The sequence below is a fragment of the Onychostoma macrolepis genome, chromosome 14, assembly GCF_012432095.1.
Source record: "Onychostoma macrolepis isolate SWU-2019 chromosome 14, ASM1243209v1, whole genome shotgun sequence".
Classification (NCBI taxonomy): Eukaryota; Metazoa; Chordata; class Actinopteri; order Cypriniformes; family Cyprinidae; genus Onychostoma; species Onychostoma macrolepis.
The window spans coordinates 18,107,038-18,128,538 of NC_081168.1; the positions used below are offsets into that span (position 1 = coordinate 18,107,038).

Genomic DNA, 21,501 nt, shown 5'->3' on the forward strand with positions numbered 1-21,501 from the left:
TGTCAGCTGAGTGAAACAGGCCTGTGTATTTCTACTTGCTGTGGAGAGAACGTGCAGGACTCCTCCAATCATCTCCAGACGTGGCCGTCATTACTGGTCGAGATGAAAGCGGCCAATTTGTGATCCACATTTTCTCACAAATCATCCTTCATTTGGAATGAAATACTCCCACATTCAAACACACACAGAAAAAATAATCTGACAATCTTCAAACTGTGTAATGCACATTCATGGCGCCAAACGCAGGGCTGAGACGTGTTGCCGTTCTACAGGGTGTGACAGTTATGCAGAAACAAAGCACACGTGTGATGGAGGAATTTAGAAAAATACGACAGCTGCTGAGTGTCGATGAAGTTTTCTTGGATGTAACATTTGCTTTTTGGGGTGTGATGAAAATATTCTCTCTCCTACAACTAAGAAATTGCCCTGAAGCCAAAATGGCTTTCAGAGAAACATGGACTCATTAAATATGAAGGAGAATAGCAATGGAACATTTGGTAGTATTGCATTTTCTGTTTATAAAAGAAGAAAACCTTTGCAACGGGGAACTTTTTTTTTTCTCCTTCATAAACAAGGAATTCTATGGAATCAGATGAAAATTCTAGTCTCGAAAGGGTTCCATTGACATAAGACGGGCATGGAAAAATGCTTTGTAGAACTTCTGACCCCTTTTCTCAAAAGTCCAATGTTCTTCAAAACAGCTAGGAAAACGTTTGAGGTCCCTGATCACTCATCCGTCAGCAGCTAAACATCCACAGAATCCTGTGCTTATTTACTGATTATCCACCCGGATCAGAACATATATCATTGCGTTGAGGTGAATTTAGGACTTTATGGCTTCATGAACACACACGTTAAGTGCACAGGGGCAGAGGAACAAGTGATGGCTCTCACCAAAAACGCTTTACTTCCTTAATGTTTTCGACCTGAAATTTAGCAAACGCTCTAAAATTTTTAAATGCTTCGTGAGGTAAGAAACGTGTCGGCCAAAGGAAATTGTCATCGATATGTGTGTTTGCATATTGCTAAATGGTACACATTTACAAAATGCATGTCACACATCAGAATTAGTTACCTACATAGTGTACGTTTTCCGCTTGATATCGTTCAAACCGATTCGTTTTAGTTTCCAGTCTGATATTAATATATCAATTTGCCTAACACAAATGTGGTTAGAAAGTACATATTGGTCAGTGATTGAGGGCAGGACCAGAATCATAGAATCTGGGATTTTCTATACACCATTATTTTCAAAACAAATGGATTTTTGTTCTGAGAAAGGGGCATTTGTCTCAGTCACAGTACATCTAAAAGCCCTGCCAGGTTCCTCCTGAGCCTGGTCTTGTTTTATTTTTTTCTTTCTTTTTCTTTTATTCCTTATTCACTGGGGAAGTGGCCTCATATAGTTGGGTAAACCCTGTTCTTTGATTTGTTTCTCATCTATGGTGGGGCAGGCAGAGGGTCGTGTCCTTCACCCACCCCATCACTCAGAGATAGCCGCCGTGCTCTAGTTTTAATGTGTCAGCACTCCCCGTCTGACACCAGGAATATCATGGCCTCCTGCTTGCCAATCTCAGCCATCACAGCAGCGAGCTGATTGAGATTACCGCTGTGGAAGTGCTGGGTCTCCCATAAGTCCAGAATCACTGATGTGGGGCTCGCTTTGGATGCAAAGAAACTCATGTGCCTGGGGAGGCAAACAGAGGAAAGGAAATCGTCAGTCCTATTGTAGTTTGGATAGACAGAGTGAGTCTTGTATCATATTAAAAAGTTTTGCAGTTTATGTCTGACTTTTAAGCATCATAACATGTGCACATTATTATATTGCAAAACTAGAAAAAAAAAAAAAATTACTGATACACAGAGTCTCAAGTTTTACATGCATTTAGCTGAACGTCAGCATCTTTACTTAGTTAATATTAGATTTGTTGACATAAAATTAGATTGAAAGTATTTGTCCATCAAAATTAGTTTGAGATTACACAATATATTTTTATAGCATTTACTAACTTTTGTTAATGTTACTTGTAGGGTTATATATAACCTAACCCTAACTCATATTCATGTTAGTTCACACAGTGCATTAACTAATGTCAATGTAAACAGATGTTAGCAGATGTTTGGATTAACATTAGCTAAGATTCATAAATGCTTTAGACTGGTATTGTTCATTCTTAGTTCATGTTAATCTATTTATTAACTAATGCTAACAAATTAAACATTATTGCAATGACAGTGTTAACGACACATTTAAATTGCAAAATAATAACATGATAGTATTTGTTGCACTAAATCGAATATATAAATTAAACCAAAAAAAAAAAAAAAAAAAAGCTTGACTTCATGCAAATCACACATACACACAAGATGAAATATGATCTAGAGATTTTCAGAGATTCACTCAGCTATAGACTTCTGTTTTTGCTTTATAACCAGATACAATAAAAAACATATTAGAAATGCAATGAATATGCTTCACAATGCATGGTTTGTTTCATTGTGAGAAGTAAATCAGGATTGCAGGAGAGTCATAACTTCCTGAAATGAAATAAAACATCAAGAAGTTTATCTTGCATTGTAAACCAATACATCAACCTCTCTGTCACTTCATTCAAAGCGAGAGTAGAAAATCTATGCATGCTGGTTCAGGGAGACACATTAGCTGGACATATAAAACAGTATTATCCATTCCAATGTACTAAACCTATGCACGAATGCTCAGGTCTTCCAAACAAGTGCTTTACACCCTTTTGTTAACTCCTGGACTAAAGCAGCCTAGCATTTTCATTTGATGAATTATCTACTGTGGGTCTCAGTCCTCTAAAAGGGTAAAGCCCAGGTTGCATGTGACCTTTTCCATTGACCAGGCTGAACCTTTCGGATCAAAGCTGATCAATAAGAACAAAGCAACCCCTTTTTGCAGCGTATTAGATGTTGCGAGATGCATCTCCCGAAGGAAGCTGAAGTGGGTTGTTCGATCTAACGGCCTTTTTCTGTCCCTCAAATGCCTGGGGCTTTAAGTGTTGTTTTCTACATGCTCTCTGTTCTCAGTGAGAAAAGGTTTACAGTCAGGGTTGTATTCACTAGTAGCACTGCTTTCAAGTCCTAAAACATTTTCTGAGGACAGTGTCTTGAGTAAAAAAACATTAAGAATGTTTCCACCTGTGTGGATTCTGTTCCTTAACTAAATAAATGAAAATTGATCGTTTTGTGCTAGTGTGCTAATTGAACACACACCACAACACTTCAAATTGTAATTAATTGGAGCAAGTAAACATTATTGGACAAATGAAGTCTGCCCATTATGTTCCATTACCTGGAGGAAGTTCAATGGGACAGTAATTAAATCACTGCCTTGTAATTTCCTGTGGAAGTCTATATTTAATATGCAAGTGGAGAACCGCACAATCTGCTCTAAGATATCTGCTCTCTGCAAAAAACAGTTTCCACAACTTACAAGAAGAATCCTCAGATTTTGTTAAACAGGATCCATTCCAGACCTTTAGAGATAATAGCTTCTAGCACTGAGAGCTCTTACCTGTCAAGCTTCAGTCTCTGGGCCAGTAGTCTCCAATCTGCTCCATTGGGACAGGGGGTGTCCAGACTGCTGCAGATCTTCTGTCGGATGAGGTAAGGGATCTGGAATGCGCTCGGACCAGCCAGGGCAGGGGTGCAGTTGTCCATTAACAGGAAATCAGAGTCCAGTGGTCTGATGTCCTGGAGTCAAGAACATTTCAAGCTCATGTGTTACTCATTCCAACTGCACACAGACTTTAATATGAAGATCTACATTTGCATGAGAATAAGTTTGGAAAATAATTTAGTAGAATGTGAGAATTAAATTGAACTGAATTCAAAAGGTTTATGAGAAAATGAGTTGCATGAGTAGACTATTTCAGTTCACATTCACATTCAGTTCACATTAAATTCCAAATTCTGACTGTAATTCAAAAACAGTCTACGTGCGGACCACATTACCAAGTCTATTACATTTATTGAAATGAATGAATGAATTTATTTATTTATTCCAAATGAGCAAAATTTAAATTCCAACTAATAATTTAAATTTAAGTGAAATTTAAATTCCAAAATCAATTTCAATTCTTATTATAAACCAAATTCAAAATCTAATTGTTTGCAGCATAATCGGTTTGGAAAATAGTTAAAGAGAATGTGACATTCATATGCATGTGTAGACTACATTTCAATTCAATTCACATTCAATTAACATTCAGTTCATATTAAAACTCCAAATTCTAATTATAATACAAAATTAATATGTGTGCATATGTGCAGACCACAGTATCAAGTCTATTCAATTTAGTTACACTTTCAACATTTTCACTTAAAAAAGTCTATTTCAATTCTGTTCTAAATCCAAATCAACTGACCTAGGTTTTAGAGAATGTCAAAAAAGAATCTTAGGTATGCACACAATACAACATCAAATCATTTAAATTCAAGTCCTATTCTCATTGTAAACCAAATTCAAAATCATAAAACATCTCTACTGTTTACTGGGATATTATACTGCAGGTGGTCTCAGTTACCTTCGAGATGTTGAAGTCCAGGGTGAAGCTTTGTCCTTCTCCTTCTACCTGCCACACACACAGCGTGCAGGTGAGATCACAGGTGCTCAGGCTCTGTCTCTCCAATGTGAAGGTGCAGTGCAGGGTCCGCTGAGAGCCGCTCCAGATGTGATAGAAGGGGATCTCCTAAAGGCCCAAAGACAAGTCCAACTGAATTCTTACTGTCCATAACAAATCTCTTCTGAAATCTAATCTCAGCCTTGTCAGAACTGATTGTTTAAAAAACATAAGTCAAATAAATCAGCAATAAAATCCAAATTGTGTGTCATTTTTGGGCTGCAACTCTATACTTATATATTCTCATATACTCATTTATAATTTATTTTTTCCTCAAAATCAACAGAGACAATGCAAAATATACAAATATAGTGTTAAGTGAATAGCTTTATGCATTGCCACATTTCAGTGCCGTAGAAGAATGCAGTTAAATTTTTTCAGCACATGAATTATGCAAAAGTTTCCACATTTTGGCAACCTTCAGCAAACTTTGGATCTGACATAAATAAACCAGAGAGAACAGTTCTGTCACTTGGTAGATAATCCACAGCTTCCTTTTCATTAAAAGTTCTCCACTTGCAAACAATAGATCCAGCTGAATTTGACGGTCAGTAAGAGACGCAGACAAAGAAAAAGTCCAACACCTGATGATTTATGATGCTGTGGCTGCCGGTGCGAGTCTATGAAAGCTCTTCTAAATCTATTGTTGGCAACATTTTCAAATGAAGCAGCAAAATAGTTTCTTTGTCTCTGACAACAGTAGAACGTCCTTAAAAGCTAATTGTTCACAACCGGGGATTTGGATTTAATTTATGAACGAGCACAATTCAGTAGATTGAGCAGATATGCCTGCATATCCACAGTTAAATAAAATAAGAACACGTATTAAAACAATACATTTAGTCTGTCAAATACAACACGTTCAGCGTGACAGTCTGATTAGACTAATTATTTAGCTTTATAACGTGCTCTCGTCTCATACCGTCTAATTAATTGTGAAGAGAGACAAAAAACAAAGATAAGCGCACGTTATTTAAGACTACACATCAGTCATGAACCAGTCAAACTGCAAATCAATAAAAGGCAGTGTATATGCAGTTCCTCAGTTTACTCCAATTGGGGGAGCTGTTACACAGACTGAAAAACCAAGCCTAGCAACATACTTATCTAAAAAATAAGGGAAGGTTCAGGTGAGAAAATGTTTCCTCTATGCACATTTGTGCTGTAACACTGTTAGCTGGCATCTCCAAATCCTCGGAGGAGCTTTTTACGCCAAGATTCCTCCAGAATCCAGAGACGTTCCTCTGAGGCCCAGCATACATGATCCAGGAAGGGAAATACGAGAAAAATCAGGTGTTGCAGCCTTGAGCATTTACATATTGGTCTATATTTAATCTCCTCCAGTGGGAAAGAGTCCTGAGATGGGCAGAGCGGGTGAGGAAGCCGTATGAGAAAACTGCAGCGCTCTCAATCCTTCTTTACCCAAGAAGCCGTTAACTCGTAGCCAAGGCCGTGCATGTTATTAAGAGCAGACGTTCTAGGGTCCCTGCTCGCCAATTCACTCTATAATGGGCTCCTTTAGCATTCCCACACGTTCAGAAATACTCTAATGAGGCGAAACCAAAGAAATTTCCAATTACAGCAATCCGGAGGACATACCAGATCACACACCCTGTTAGAAAGCTCAGAGCAGCCACAGAGCACAGCACTTCAAATTTGTCCCCAAGAAAAAATAACTTGGCAGTCTAACTCTAACTCGTTCAATTACGCTTCGAAAAGACTTTGACAACAAAGATCTAAAAGACAAACATAACATCTGCAGTACGCGTTACAGAGGCGAAGAATTTCAAACAGAGGGGAAACTTTTTGCAGCTATTTTACCCTTGACTTCTTGTCACAATGCCAGAACAATTTGGGTGGCTGCTCGGGTGTCGTTATGTGGTTGCAAAATTGTTCTGCATGGGTGTTAGCAGATAGTCATGTGGTTGCTAGGACTTTGAGTGATTGCTTCTCTAAATATGAATTTATTTGCCTACACTCTCAGTAAAAAAGGTACTGTCATTGGGTACTCTTTCAAAAGGTATTACCATCCAGAGCAGGTTTAGCACTGCTTTTAACCCTGCATTGCGGTGCCAAACGTACAGTGTGAAACGATGTGGTGTTAGAATGCTATGACTAGATGCTTAGCAACAGACAGTCAATTTTGCATGCAAAATTGCATGTGAAAAAACTGAGAAAATTGAGTGTTTAATCTTATCATTATACATTACTGACACTCTATCCTCCAATTTGATACTGTTAAGTGCTTTGACACAATCTGTATTGTTAAAAGCGCTATATAAATAAAGGTGACTTGACATGCCTCACGTTCACATGCTTTAGACAGTCACAGAAAACTGTATAAAAACATTGTATAAACGGTCATGAGGCAAAAATGGTCAAATGGTGACAGACAACCCATTTACAGTACATGATCAATTTTTAACCCCAGGTAAATTATAAACAAAGTGTAATATTAAGCAAGATAACCCTGGATTAAGCTTTCCCTGGGTTTATAATGACCCAGGATTAAAGAAATGGTAGGTGATTTTTCCAGAAACATTTTTGTTATACTGGTTGAAAGGTCAATCAATAAAGTGGTCTATTTATGTATACTATATATACATATACACATATATAGACATGTATATGCATATGCATATGCATATGTATATATCTTCTGTGAAAGGCTCAGGGCCATAAAATGTTCATCCAGTCATTGCAATGCAATCATTACACTTGATCTGATTAAATGTTTTTTGTTTCAATTGATACGATGAACTTGTGGAGTTTATTCTCAAGAGGTAAGCTAAACTTCAAGTTAAATGTATTGTATGATGGACCTTTTATTGAAAATAGTAGTCTAATTGCTTACTTTTACCTGTTGAGACATGCCTTCACTTCAACAGACTCATAAGAGCTGTGTTTGTAATGCTTGAGTTAGGGGAGGCACGACACGTGAAAGCGATGCTTGCAGAGGTTATTTGAAAACATGCTTTATTTTTGTAGTTCTGTTATGTGACACTAGTAGTGCAAAAACTGCCTACTCCACCTTTAACCATTTCAAACGTGAAAAGCCCTCTTATACGTAGGTACTAATATGTACTTTTTGTAAGTGTGTACATTTTGAAAGGGTTTCACCCCAGTGAAATCATTAGTACCTTTTTTTTTTTTTCTGAGAGTATTTTTTATCGTCTTCCAAGCCTTTTTTATATTTCATGTTTAATTTATTTAATATTTGAGGTTGTGGGTTTTGAAAAACCGCTAACCCCAAGTATTAGCGCTAGCAACAGAGGAGCTCACTGTAGCAAACCCCATTAATACAAGAAGTGCTGCTGCAAGAGAGAGGTGCTTTATAGAAGCCCACCTGATAGCCAGCGAGTAGTTTGCTCCTCCAGTGTGCCTGGGGCATGTCGTGAATCGAGAGGCGCAGGTTATGGTAGCTGTCTTTGAAGAGCAGGACGTGAGGCTCGTCAATCAGTCGACCTCCCAGCTGTCTTTCCATCTGCATCACCTCCTGTGGAGCAACACAGCACAGCACAGTCAGTAAACCCGGTTCCTTTTCCCCTACGCTGCTTTAATGTCACGCCAAGGTCAAGGCATCTCTGGCGAACGCACTCCAAATCCAAGGGTGCTGGGGTAATGAAGGTTCGAGCTGAGCTATTCGTCAAGCGCTCATTGTTCGTGCATCAAAGATTCGCTTAATTTCATTTCTGCGGCTGTGCCAGGAGAAATTTGTACTTGCACGTCTAATGTTTTCGTCTCAGTGGGGTTGGTACGGCAAGGCCATTTGTTGCCATCAGAACGGCCATCTGGAATTAGGTAATAATATCCACGCACATCCTGGCTGATCTATCAATTCTTTTTCAGGGCACATCTCTCATGCTAAAGGAGTGCGCAGAGCAGAGGTCTCTGAAAGCTGAAAGACTCCCATCAAAGACCTCAGCTTGCACAGAGGAACTACAGCTCAAACAACATGATGAATTGGACTCCGAGGTTAGAGGACTGGCAGACCTTCCCAATCAGGACGGCAATCTTTCATAACATTCAAACTTGCTAACAAAACAACAGCACAAAGGTAAGGACTACAGGAAAATGAAACAAGTGAAGCTTTCCCGGCAAGCGAGCTGCGGTGTGTATAAAAGAAAGCTACTTGAACGAATAGACAACAAATGGAGGAGAGAGGTGGGGGTGCGGTAATTACCATATGTTTGATTCTTTTCTGTGTGAATGTGGATGCACATGAATTGTGTTTGAGAGTGCCTCTAATTAAGATGGAGAATCTCAGTGATTTTTATCTGCACATGGACGATTCAATTTTCTGCACTCTTTACCAAGTATCGGCAGGCCCAGTTTCAATTAAAACGGTATAGAACCTGTTAATTATTCATTTGCAAATACCTGCTGTACAAGTACCATATTATCCGCTTAACTACAGTTTCAAAAGCAAGTGAGCTTCCCACTGTCTGTTTCTTACAAGGAGATAATTTCTAACTTAAGGCAATTGCCTTTGAGGAAACTAAGCTAATCTAAACTAAAATAAAATAAAAAATACAATACAATACGACACAATAAATAAAATAAAATAAAAATACAATACAACACAAAAATAAAATAAAATCTGTCTGTCTATCCAGCTATCCATCTATCTATAAGTGTGATCAAATTTGACTTATTTTGAGCTTGTCACAATGCATTATGTCTTAGAATGAGGCTAGAACAAAGTATCTTTACATAACAAACTTAGCTAAAACTAAAAATTCTACAGACGAGTTTTGTCTCTGGTCTCTGGCATAAAACACGCTTTTATCTTTTTAAAGACCACGAGTGGTTTCATGGGAGATAATGAAAGTAGTTTTAAACATTTTTACTATCAGAGTCGGAAAGTCAAGCTACAGTCTTTCTCCATTAGCACAGCAAAGATAGAGACGTTGACATCTTTCATGGTTCTTCAGCCCGACCACTGAGGTGAATTTTAAGAGAACTGAATAGGTTAGAGGTCAAGATTTATCTCATGCCATTAGACCGTGTGTCAGTCAATGGCTAAGTGCACTCCAATCAGAAGAGGAATATAATCTCTGCTTCACGACAAAAGACACTTTATTTAGGCTACAAGCATCTCATTTTACGTTGTTCTCCTAAATACAATCACTCTATGGGAGGAAATTAGCATGGCAAATTGCTGCTTATGGACTTTGATCCTGATTCTGACCTATCAGTACATCTAGCTGCCTAGTAATGAGAGACACAGAAGAGCACGCCAATTATCCCATTATGAATAACTAAGAGCATGCATACCAATGCAGACACAGTCCAGCCTGTCCACCCAATGTATATTAACAAGGCCAGCTCGAAATGATGAGCAGAAACATGTCAGTCTTGGCCCGCCGCTGCTGCATCTCAGCCAAGAATTGAGCTTGCCATTTGTGTGTTTGCTTTCAACATATGTCTCAGGCTGAGCGAATATTGGCCCTGTTTACACCCCATTGTCTTGTTAATAAATTGTCACAGAATTTCATTAAAACAATCCAAACATGACTTCTTACAATGAAAAACCACTTAATTGCATGCAAAATACACTTTAAAAACAATATATCATACAATATACAATATAGATATTTTTACACAGTAAAAATAAATAAACTAAAATAATAATTTTTAAGCGTTTTACACAAAAGGAGATCCTATATTAATTAATCTGCTTTACAGTAGTATTTTTGAGCCAAAAATATAAACATAATAATAATAATAATAAATGAATATAGAAATAATAATAAAAAAATTATACATCACTTTTTATTTAATAAAAATAAAATGTATATTATTTATAATTACAATATATGCTTTAAAATAATAAACAAACAAACAAACACAGCAATATAAATCTATTATTGTGATGTGAACTCCCCTAGCACAAAAATAACTACTAATTTATAATTTATTTATTTTCTCTGTGGTCATGTCTTTTCTTGCCTGGGGCACCAAGAAAGCCAGAACTGCCACTTTTTCCCCTTCAAAAAAATAAGCGCATGACACCCTTGACAAGAACTGTAGTAACTACACCATTTTGGCAGAAACTGGTCGCCACTGTATTTTTGTAAAGAGTCTTTTAAAGTATATAAGGGGGAGACAATGTGAAGTTTTCATGGATGAAGACTAGATGGTGATGACTTAGCCATATAAAATACTTGGGAGAAAAAGGATTTTCTATTCTTTGACAGTGACTTTAGACTAAAAAAAAAAATAGGATGAAGCCCACCCTCTGTCTTTTTCTTACTCACTGGAAAACTAAGAACTGGAGGGTGAAAAAGAGAGCGAGCAAGCGAGCGATATAATACAAAAAACGAATGGAGAGGAGACAGAGGCAGCTTAACACTGGTGTCTTCGGGTCAGAAGAGTGGTAAGCTTTAGAGAGACAGATAACAGGATTATGGGAAGCATGGCCACAGTCCTCCGGAGCCCACAAACCCTTCATCCTCACAGGCCTGGACAGCTCCTGTGGTGTGCTGAGCGGGGGCTCTGACGGACTACTGCTGCACTCTATTTGGGAATACAAGAGACTCTTCTATAGTTTATCTCCCCTCGCTGTCTTTGACAGAAGGAGGTTAGATGCTCTGCTACAACTCACATGCTACAAACGCTCCTCCACCAAACACACAGAAGCTACACATTTAAAAACCATTCAGGCAAAAGGGCAATGTGTTTACAAAGTTTACAGTGACCCAAACTTCCATTAAGATAAAACACTTAATGTCAGCTCTCAGAAGACTGAACCGCAGCGGTCAAAAGTTCATGTTTTTTGCATTTTGTTGTGAGGTTGCTAGGGTGTTTTGGGCAGTTGTTAGGGTGGTTAAGTTTAGTACTTATCGTTATGGGTTTGTTGAAGTCCCAGCCCCCAAGTATGAGCAATGCCTTAATAAATTCCTTCTAGTAAATCTATCTCAGAGCTATTCAAATAAAAAGCTATTAAACATGAATGCAGAGTGGGCTCTATCCATTTTGTCCCCACCGGCTTGCCAGTAATAAGGTACAAGAAATAACCATCATACCGTATAAAATCAAAATGAGCACGCCATAAATTAACAACCACTGAGACAAGTTTGTTACGCAACATCTTAAATCAGTGAACTAAATAAAAAGGCTTTGATTTTAATGACGGTATAGATCCGCAGTAATAGAACATTTCTTTCAGTCTGTTTTACAACTTAATCTCAACTGTCTCACAGTGCATAAAGATATGAGAGCATAACAAAGTGACTGACACTGACTAATTTCCGCATGGCATCTTCCGCGACTCCTCAGCCATGAGAAAACAGACCTTGCACTTTCTGAGCTGATGAGCAAGTCAGAAAAGTCAGAAAAGAGATCTGAATGATGGAGGCAAAGATTTCACAGATGTAAATCATCTAGACATATGTCTTGTGAGTTTTCTCTAGCTGGTGATGAGGTTATTTTTCTCCTTCCCACCCAACACCTCAAATATTTCTCTCCCTTGCCTCCTCTCTCTGATTAAAAACACGAGCGACGTACGAGCAGCTTTCCAAACAAGCATTTCAGAGAAACGAATTTGACGAATCAGAGCAACAAACAGGCTTTGTTTTGTCTCGTTCTCTCGCATCGTCGGTTGATGAAGCCAACTGTCTAGTTAAATGTTGCGTCAGTGATCAAAGCCGTGCACCATTTTTAGTTTCTCCCCCCGACAGCGTGAATGCATGCACATACGCGCAAATTATGCTCAGACGTTAGACGAAAGGTCAAATATGAGAACGCTTGCTCTCCTCTCTCTCTATTTGTTTCTAGCCCAGTCAGCAGATAGAAAACACCAGACGTGGTTCCTCAGACATTTGGCTCCTGGGTTGAAAGGTCTGGAGGGAGAAGAGAATATCACACGGGTCTTGATTAAATGTGAACAACATTTGGAAAGAGGCACCAAAGGTCATCGCTCATTCATCTCTGAAACGAGAGGATATTTTACAATCCACTGCCTGGTGACAAGCCAGATAAACCAGTGAACCCAAAACGTTCCTCTGCTGGTGCTTCAAACCTTTTAGCAACGTTATGTTAAGTGCACTATAATCTGAATCTTAATGCTCATTCTGCAGTGGATGCAGACACTGCCAATCTTGCTTTGTTGAAAGGTCAAATACTATGGTGAGATCACATCAAGAATGAAAGGTTCAGAGCCTTGGCGTAGTGGTTTGTGCATGTCCAAAACTGAGGCTCAAATAAGGTCAGCAGGGCCTAATAAGATCAGGTTTACATTTGGAAGTCATGCATGTTAGTAAGCACTATAATTAACCATTTTAAAGGAGGTGTCTCTCACAGGTCCTATAGTTGAGCTTTAGGAAGGGTGGCTACGATGGGTCCAGCTACAGTAAAACCAGCAGTGGAAGCAGTTCTGAAACATTAAAGCAGCTGTACATTAAATATTTATCTAACTGGTCCCATAAGACTCACAAACATATTGAAAGCATCTCTGCTGAAATGTCACTGACTCCCAAATATCATACTTGTGATTAAAGACAATGAAATTGTTTTAATGTGGCTTAATCGGGAGATTAAATATTTCTGTTGTTTTAGGCACAAGCAAAACTTATGACTGAGAAAGAAAGAGTGAATAGGAAAGAAATCGGAAAGGAGAAAAAGTATTTGTATAGTGTGGTAAGTTCTTAGCTCAACAGAAGAGAGACAACCACCAAAAATAATAGCGGTATCCCTTTCATTTGTGGTGCATTACCGTTTCTCGAAGTAATGTAGTAGCCCTGTGGCAATCAAAATGCAATTAATATTCACCCAAGATGATGGTGGAGAAAGATGTATAAAAAAATAACAATGCATCTTTGTCATGACCGACGTTTCTAATGCTATGCTAATTCCAAAATCCTCTTGTTATCAGCAACAATTAGCATAATAATTCCATCACAATAAATCAGCCTTACATCCTTGAAGGAAAGTCAATCAGGGACTCAGATGTGGTTCTCAGGGGGTGAAACACCTGTTAGACCACAAACATACTCTACACGAGTTCACAAATGCTAGGCAAATACATTGCAAGACTGCACATCGCTTTACAAACATTCTTGCATCAATGCGGCAGTAAAGAAAAAAAAAAACCTTTTTAAATGAATAACAGCAGTCAAGCTAATATCCAATATAGTGACCCCTGCGACAGAGCTAAGAATGCAGCTTGCAATGAGTAAGGGTTTAAAACATTGTAGAATATAATGACATGTGAAACTGTGCTATTGTATCGAGAAGCAGGGTCCCAAACTTTCTGATCGATGATTTAACATGATTTGTTCATGAGTTTTCCAGTTGTTCATGATTCCTGTATGAGGGAGTTTCATAAATCATTGTTTCAGAACGATTTGCCAAAGAAGTGATTCCAACAATACTATTCTTCTGTCATTATTATTATAATTCTGTCATGACAACTTTCTGAGAGTTTAGTCTTGGTGGAATAGATCTGCTTGATTTGCTACTGCCAATACATCCACAGACATGCTGCTGTGAGCATGTAGGAAATATTGCTGCTGCAGCACATATAACATATGAATTAACCCCCATTTATAACAGACATTAAATCACCCCGTAGTAGAGATGTATACAGGTGGAGCTGGGAAGGTGGAGGGTTTCTGAAGCATGCTGCACCTGCTACAGCAAGTGCTAGCTGAGTATTTGAATGTTGAGCAGCAAGCTCATTGGTTGCTGATACGAAAATGAACCAATCAGCTGCGCCATGTGAATAATTGTGTAATTATGTCAGATTAAGGTAGAACCTATCGGCCTGCGCTATCTAGAGATTCATGACAGAACTTTGGATTTGTAGTGTGGACTTTCCTATTCTCATAGAATTTTAATGATTATTAAAAATTTATAGTTACAGCTGGAGGCTTGGAGCAAACTAGAATTTTTCTTTACATTAATTCATTTAGCAAATTCTGTTATCCAAAGCAACTCAAAAATCAAATGTTGTATAAAGAATATAACTTAAACAATTAATTTGTGCAGCAACTCAAAACACCAATAATGTTTAGAAGTACAAAGCAGAATAAGCATTTTTACAAATTTAAAAATGCACATTTCCAGGTTTGACATGATATTCAGGAAACATTCGCATTCATGTACTTGCATACAGTATGCTTCTGGCCTTTGGAACAAAACTCTACCTTTTTATACGGACAAAGATCAGCATACAGTTCACTCGACTCCCCGCTAAACCACAGAGTAAAAAACTGCATATCTTATAAGGCCATTGTGGCTCACCGCAGCAGTCTGTGCATTTGAGGGGAGTGAAAAATGCGGATAGGGTAGATTCATAGAAAGCAGCACCATACGAGAGCATTGCATGACTGAGTCTGTCCACGTATGAAGATTCCCCTGGAGCAGCCCACTCCTGATCAAAGGCAAGGTTAGTATGAAAGGAGGTCATGGGTTAAAAAAGCATCTATATTAGAAGCTCAACACCCTAGCTATACATAAAAGCACATCACACATCCACACCTTCAATCTCTAAATAACAGCATCTGCTGTAAAATAAAAAATAATAAATAGGGCTTTTTTGGGGCCAACAAATCACCACTTCAACACTTCACTTTAAAACGACAGAACAGTCAACGTTCTCGTGAACCCTTTGGAGGGAATTGGAGGGGAGGTGTTCACATCCATCATACACAGGAACACTTCTCATCTCTGCATGGCTAAGAGCTCATTTTAAACAAACCGGGCAAATTCCTGGCATCTCTTTCGTAATCTCTTTCCCCCGACAGCCCACCCTAGTGGGGCCCAGCGGGCAGCTTTGGGTAGGGCAGGTCATCTTTTCTGGCAGGCTCTCAGAGGCTGGAGTGGGCAGAGCAGGGAACGGACCCTCTTACTTTGACAGTGAGAGCTGAGCAGAGCTCAGGGGCCACGGCCAAAGAGTCTCTCCTTTTCATTTACTAATTAAGCATGCAAATGAAATCTTAACAGTCTGCTCAGACGTGCTCCTCAAGGGAGGCTGCTTTGGCATTAGCTCTTGATTATTCCTGATCTTTTAGGAGGGGGAGCGAAAGAAAAATAAGTGTAAGCCAGAAGGAACTGAAAAAAAAAAAAAATTGATTGTGTAATGAAAGAAAAAAAGAAAAAGAAAAGGGATCAGAAAAAGAAAAATCAGCATTTTATTTTATTTTATTTAAATTTTCTAGTGTAGCATCAGAACGAGTCAGACAAAACTAAGATTCGATCAGAACATCGAAACATGAGGAGCTGAAATTCCAGGAGAACAGGACAACGTCGTAAAGATTCCTATCTCCGACTTCTGGAGCAAGCCTAACCAACAAGCCTCTTTCACAGAATAGCTTGCAACATTAAGAAAAAAGAACACTTATTGATAAGTACAATGCCGGAAGGAGATCGTCAAATTTGGGACAAATAATCAAGATTAATGGTCAAAGAGATGGCTATCACATGTGTTCCACAAGAGAAATCACGAGCTTCTTTAGATTGACTTTTCCCCCACACATACAAGACAAAGACTGAGACTGAAATTTCTTTGTCCAAAGAACATGTCTTTTGGTCTCCACAGAAATACACAGAGGCTTTCTTTTTCATATGCACATAAAATCATCCTAAAAGGACATTTCTAGGCATAACACTATATTATGTATGTAACCCACACATTAGATTATCATGTTTTAAGCACATATTATGTATGTCTTTTTAATAACTATTGAATGACTTTAAGGTTTATTCGTGGTTGGTATGTATGAGCTTGACAATTCTAGCTTGAAACGTTTCTTCCAATTGATTCTTTGTCAAATGTATCATATTCTGGTTATAGAAATCACATCCAAAATTATACTTTGCAAGAGTGTGTAAAATTCAGACCATGTGACTGATAACATGCTGATTTAAGATGGAAGGAACAACCCTAGCTAAGAAAATAGCCCATCTAATTGGTCAAGACACCAGATGGGATGTGTCCAAAAAGCCGAGTTTAAAACTTCAGGACACCATCAAATCTCTCTCATCCTTCTTCTTCTTCTCGCCACCGCGTTTTGACGCTGTTTTAGCGCTGTTTTAGCGCTCTTTGAGCGTGCTCTGGCCTACAGGCCAGTTGCTACTTAACACCACGATGAGAAGAAAAACCACCTAGTCTTGTTACTCAATTTATTCTTTTACTGTAGTTTCTTTTCTTTCCGTTGAGTCTCGTATTCAAAAGTTAAGTTTGCCGCAAAGTCCAGCTCCGACTGCACCCGCTTCAAACTTCAACCAGCAACGGACTCCAAGACCACCCTCAGCCAACGCCCAACCATTGGCTTCCCAAGACATCACTTCAAAGACTACTGAACTTCCAGCCAATCACCAACTCGGGAAAACCCCTTTCCTGCAACGACGATGACAGAAGGGAATCCTTGTAACCAAAGGCAACGCAAGTAAAACAACTCCAGATTCTAACTGAACTGGTGCATTTAATATAAAATTTAGCCTCATTGAGAAACTCAACGCGAGGGTTAATTAAGTGATTGATGGTTTGTTCAGGTCTATGTGATAGCACATATTGCTATAAACTTGGGATTTCACATTCTCATTCTCTAAACTCATCCTTTCTCTCTTTCTGCAACGTGTGAATGTGTGAATGCTTGTGTTCATGTGTTAGATTAGTTTATGTCTTAGGTTTATATAAATAAAGTCGTATTTATATTTAAAAGAGAAGTATCTTGTGTTTTGTGCTTACAAGTTAATGTCTTAATCTGCCGATCTTGTTACTGTGCTTATTAATAGTGTTTTCACTATATTTTGGATTTTAATATCCAGTGCAGAATTAATGTTATTCGGCTCGTCCAGTGAATCGCTGCCGACTCAGTGAACAGCCGCAAAACAGTGATTCTGTTCAAATTCCCTATAAAATCATAAATGATTCCCTTTGAGCTAAATTAAATTATATTTATGTATCAAACCCTACACTAGCTTAAACAGCAAGACATCTTTGGTTAACCAGCAACCCAACAATGAAAATTAAGTCATCATACAAATTAGAAATTGTTCTGAACACGTCTGACTCTTTCTTTCACATAAAACAAAACATTCAAAGACTCTTTTCATGCTCTTTTCCATGAAAACATTACATTTAGGGCTGTCAATCGATTAAAAAATGTAATCACGATTAATCACACGATTGTCATGAGTTAACTCGTGATTAATCGCAATTTAATTGCACATTTTTATTTGTTCTAAATGTACCTTAAATTAATACTTTTATGTTTCAAAGGTCATAGATGTTTTTCAAAGAATTTGTTCATGTCTATTAGACACATGAAATAGCAGGTTCCCATTACTTCTCTTTCTTTGCACTGAGCAATTTACTAACACAAACCTGTTTACATTTTTTCATGACAGGGCAGCTCTTCTTCTGAACATGCAAAATGTACATATATTATTTATTATTACATTTGTTTCCCTCTCTGTGCCCACATACTGTATTTAGATGAAGCTAAATTCTCATTAAAACTGTTTTCATTTTATATATTTTACTGTTTCTGTTGTCAGATAACGGAATGAATATGAAATAGTGACTGAAACGCGACCCATAAACGCGATCAACATAACCAGCTCTCCTTTCCAAGATGTTAATCTGCACAAAAATCCTGATAATCGAGCCGTCGTCTGATGAAATCAAATACACATAAGGTAATGACAATAGCTGTGCTGTGATTTCGGCTATACTTGCATGTAAAATTAGAGAAGCAACATAATATCTGTTTAACTGAATTAAAGCTGGCGATTCTCAGAAACTAAATAAGGTTTGGGCGCTTTTTTGAAGGGAAAAAAGTCGCTAAAGGAGTCTGCACTGATGCTAAGTTGGCAACACTCTGCATCTCCATTTCTCCAACTACAGGTGGGCCACGGGTCAAACAGAAAATATGCGCTGCATTAATCGTGGGTTAAAAAAATTAGTGCCGTTAAAATGAATTTGCGTTAACGCGTTATTAACGCGTTAACTTTGACAGCACTGATTAAATTGTAATTGAAAACATCCTCTAATTTCCCTGGTCTCAATGGCAAAAATGTACCTGGGGGCACTTTTTCGCGAGACGCAATACGTACCAATAAATACATATCACTGCAGTTTCCAAAAGAAATGAACACGCGTAACTACGGTTCGACAATACAGTTCAAATCTGCGCATAAGGAAGTTCAAGTGGCACGGTTGCATCAACAAATGTGTTTTTATATCAGTTTTGCATTTGTCAACACTATCGGGAAGGTTTAGGGTTGGGTTTGGTGTAGGGCATATTTCCAACATGATAGAGCATTAACTTTTTCCGACAATCCCCGGATATTTGAATTCTGAACCGCCACAATACATACCTGAAGCAACGTAATAAAAACACAGCAATACGTACCTATATCAATGTAATAAAAATGTGCCAGGGTTCACATAGGCCGCATTTACACTGCATGGTTCAAGTGACCCAATTCCGATTTTTTCCTCCCATGTGGCACAGATCGGATATGGCCCACGACCGTGTAAGCAGGAAAAAAATCACATGGATTCCGATATTCTCAGATCAGTTTCAGGCCTCATTCATATGTGGAAATAAATCAGATTTGAATCGGATACGTGCATTTGCGCCTGCCGTGTAAGCGGTCAGTTCGGATATTCCCCTGCAAATGCGACTCCTACGTCATTGAAAAGTGAGGTTTTTGAAACATTTCGCGGTACAGACATACCTGTAACAAATGAAACATCTCTAGTTGAGTAGCAGAGTATTAATTGCGTTCGTTTGTGTTAAATAAAAGGCGGTTTGACGCTGAAATGTGTTGCTTTTGAAATCACGCTGAGTGCTCGTTCCTGCTGTCAGTTTCGACGGCTTGAAAATTCAATGGTTTCCATTGAAACCACAAAATAAAATGCACACAAACATGTCCCTGCCTTTGATATACAATCACTGATGAACGCATTTAGTTTCAATTACTAAAAAAACACAGACGATGTGACATGCTTAATATCTAATATCTACCACCTGAGTATTCCACTCGCAAGCTTTCAGCGGAGCTGCGGAGCCTACATCACTGTCCTGAAGAATTACTAGGATATATAATTATTTTGATGTATAGATGTAACTATTGCATTAAAAACGTTTCTATATGAATTCCATGTCAATAAATTAAACTTAATGTACCATTCAAATTTATTTGTGATGTCATATGCTATTTTTGGCTTGTTTCACCAAGTGCAGTGTAAAAGGCACACATCGGATACGGGTCACTTTTAAAAGAAATGTAAGTACGCCGTCCAAAAAATCGGATATAGTCACAAAATCGGAATTGGTCATCAAGACCTGCAGTGTAAATGCAGCCATATTGAACCCGTGTTTTAGCGCCACTCAGTGGACATTTCTATTTGAAACTGTGGCGAAACGTGCAGCAAGGTACGTAAAAACGGTGCTGCAGAAAAGTACCCAGAGGTACATATTTTTATGAGACTGGGTTGTCTAATTTTCTCCTTTGGTGTTCCACAAAATAAAGAAACAACATGAGGGTGAGTAAATGAGTAAATTGGGTGAACTATTCCTATCAAACTTGTCTAAGTTTGTTCTTTCAGCTGGGTTCAAGAGGACTGAGGTTAAGGGAGAGAGAGAAGACAAAATTAGGTAAACATTCTCATAATGTATTGGCAAGGTTCTCTCAAAGTTATGAACAAACGGTCTTCCAGTAACATAAATGGAATGTTCGTTTAAAGTTATCTGGTTCTTAAAACGTTAGCACAAATAAGTCATTTATGGAATGGAACGTTTTTCAGAAACTTTTTTTGTTGGACATTCGTCTAACATTTTTCAAATATGCTTACTTACGAATGTTCAGAGAACATCTAATATTAACATTCCCATAATGTTTGCAAAATGATAAAATGGAATGTTTCCTTAACATTAACACAAAACCAAGAAACCTAATGCCAACATTAGAAAAACATAATTAGCATAAGTATACTGTATATTCTGAATCAAAGGCCTCACCTTTAGCAGGTCCTGTGTGTCGTCCATGCAGTAGACGCGGATGTTGTACTCCAGTGTAGAACAGTAGGCGGGAGCAAACATCAGCAGTTTTAAGCGTTTAGCTGCAGCCATGCTGAGGGACTCCCCGACCAGAGCAAAGCGGCCCAGCTGCTCAGTGAACACCCGGCACGTCTCCACCTCCAGCTGGCAGTAGTACGGCTCCGAAACCACTTCCTCACCAAGCTGAAGTACATCCTGAGGAGCCAATGAAACAATGACACAGGGATCAGAGGGGAGGGCAGAGAGCGGCTGTGTCAGTGAAGTTATTGGAGAGATGGTCAACTCCTGCCCTGAGGATGTTCCGTGTCAGATTTTAGATACAGTGAAGCAATCTGGCTGGGCAGAAACTGAAAGATCTGCATAATGAGCTGTGTTCTGTGCTCTAATGAGACATTAATAGCAGGAGTTCATCCTGAATGTTCACACGTGGAAGTGCCCACTAAGTGATCAGGGCTTCCTGTTCTTCTGATTACAAGCAGGGAATAAATCTTCTGAAATTTCTACAGCTCAGATTTACTTCTTACGTGAAAATACCGAAAGTTAAATACAGGAATAGGAGCAATTAAAATGAATATAAATGAATAAAAATAAAATTGAATGAATGAATGAAATAATTATATATTTCATTCAAAAGCCTATATATACATTGCCGTCCAAAAGTATTGGAACAGTGAAGACAAAATAGTTATGTTGGCTGTGGAGTCAAGACATTTGCAAATATCCTGAAAAGATGAATATGAGACCAAACTACAGAATGTCATATTTTATTATTGGGTGATTCAACACATAGATGTTTTACCAGCTAAGAAGTTCAGCACTTTTAGAGTTTCATCCCTCTA

At 38.3% G+C, this 21,501-nt stretch overlaps 1 protein-coding gene across 4 annotated transcripts in view; it reads right to left on the reverse strand.

Moving 5' to 3' along the window:
- Window positions 1–387: 387 nt before the first annotated feature.
- Window positions 388–21,501, reverse strand: part of unc5a (unc-5 netrin receptor A) — a 202,191-nt gene continuing 181,077 nt past the window's right edge. For all 4 annotated transcript variants that reach the window (XM_058797407.1, XM_058797405.1, XM_058797404.1 and 1 more), the window contains 5 exons: window positions 20,624–20,857; window positions 7,993–8,142; window positions 4,551–4,715; window positions 3,539–3,717; window positions 388–1,687 (listed from right to left, as the gene is read on the reverse strand). In XM_058797407.1, the coding sequence (XP_058653390.1) occupies window positions 1,522–1,687; window positions 3,539–3,717; window positions 4,551–4,715; window positions 7,993–8,142; window positions 20,624–20,857 (894 nt within the window). In that variant the 3' untranslated portion in view covers window positions 388–1,521. The remainder of the gene's footprint in view (window positions 1,688–3,538; window positions 3,718–4,550; window positions 4,716–7,992; window positions 8,143–20,623; window positions 20,858–21,501) is intronic.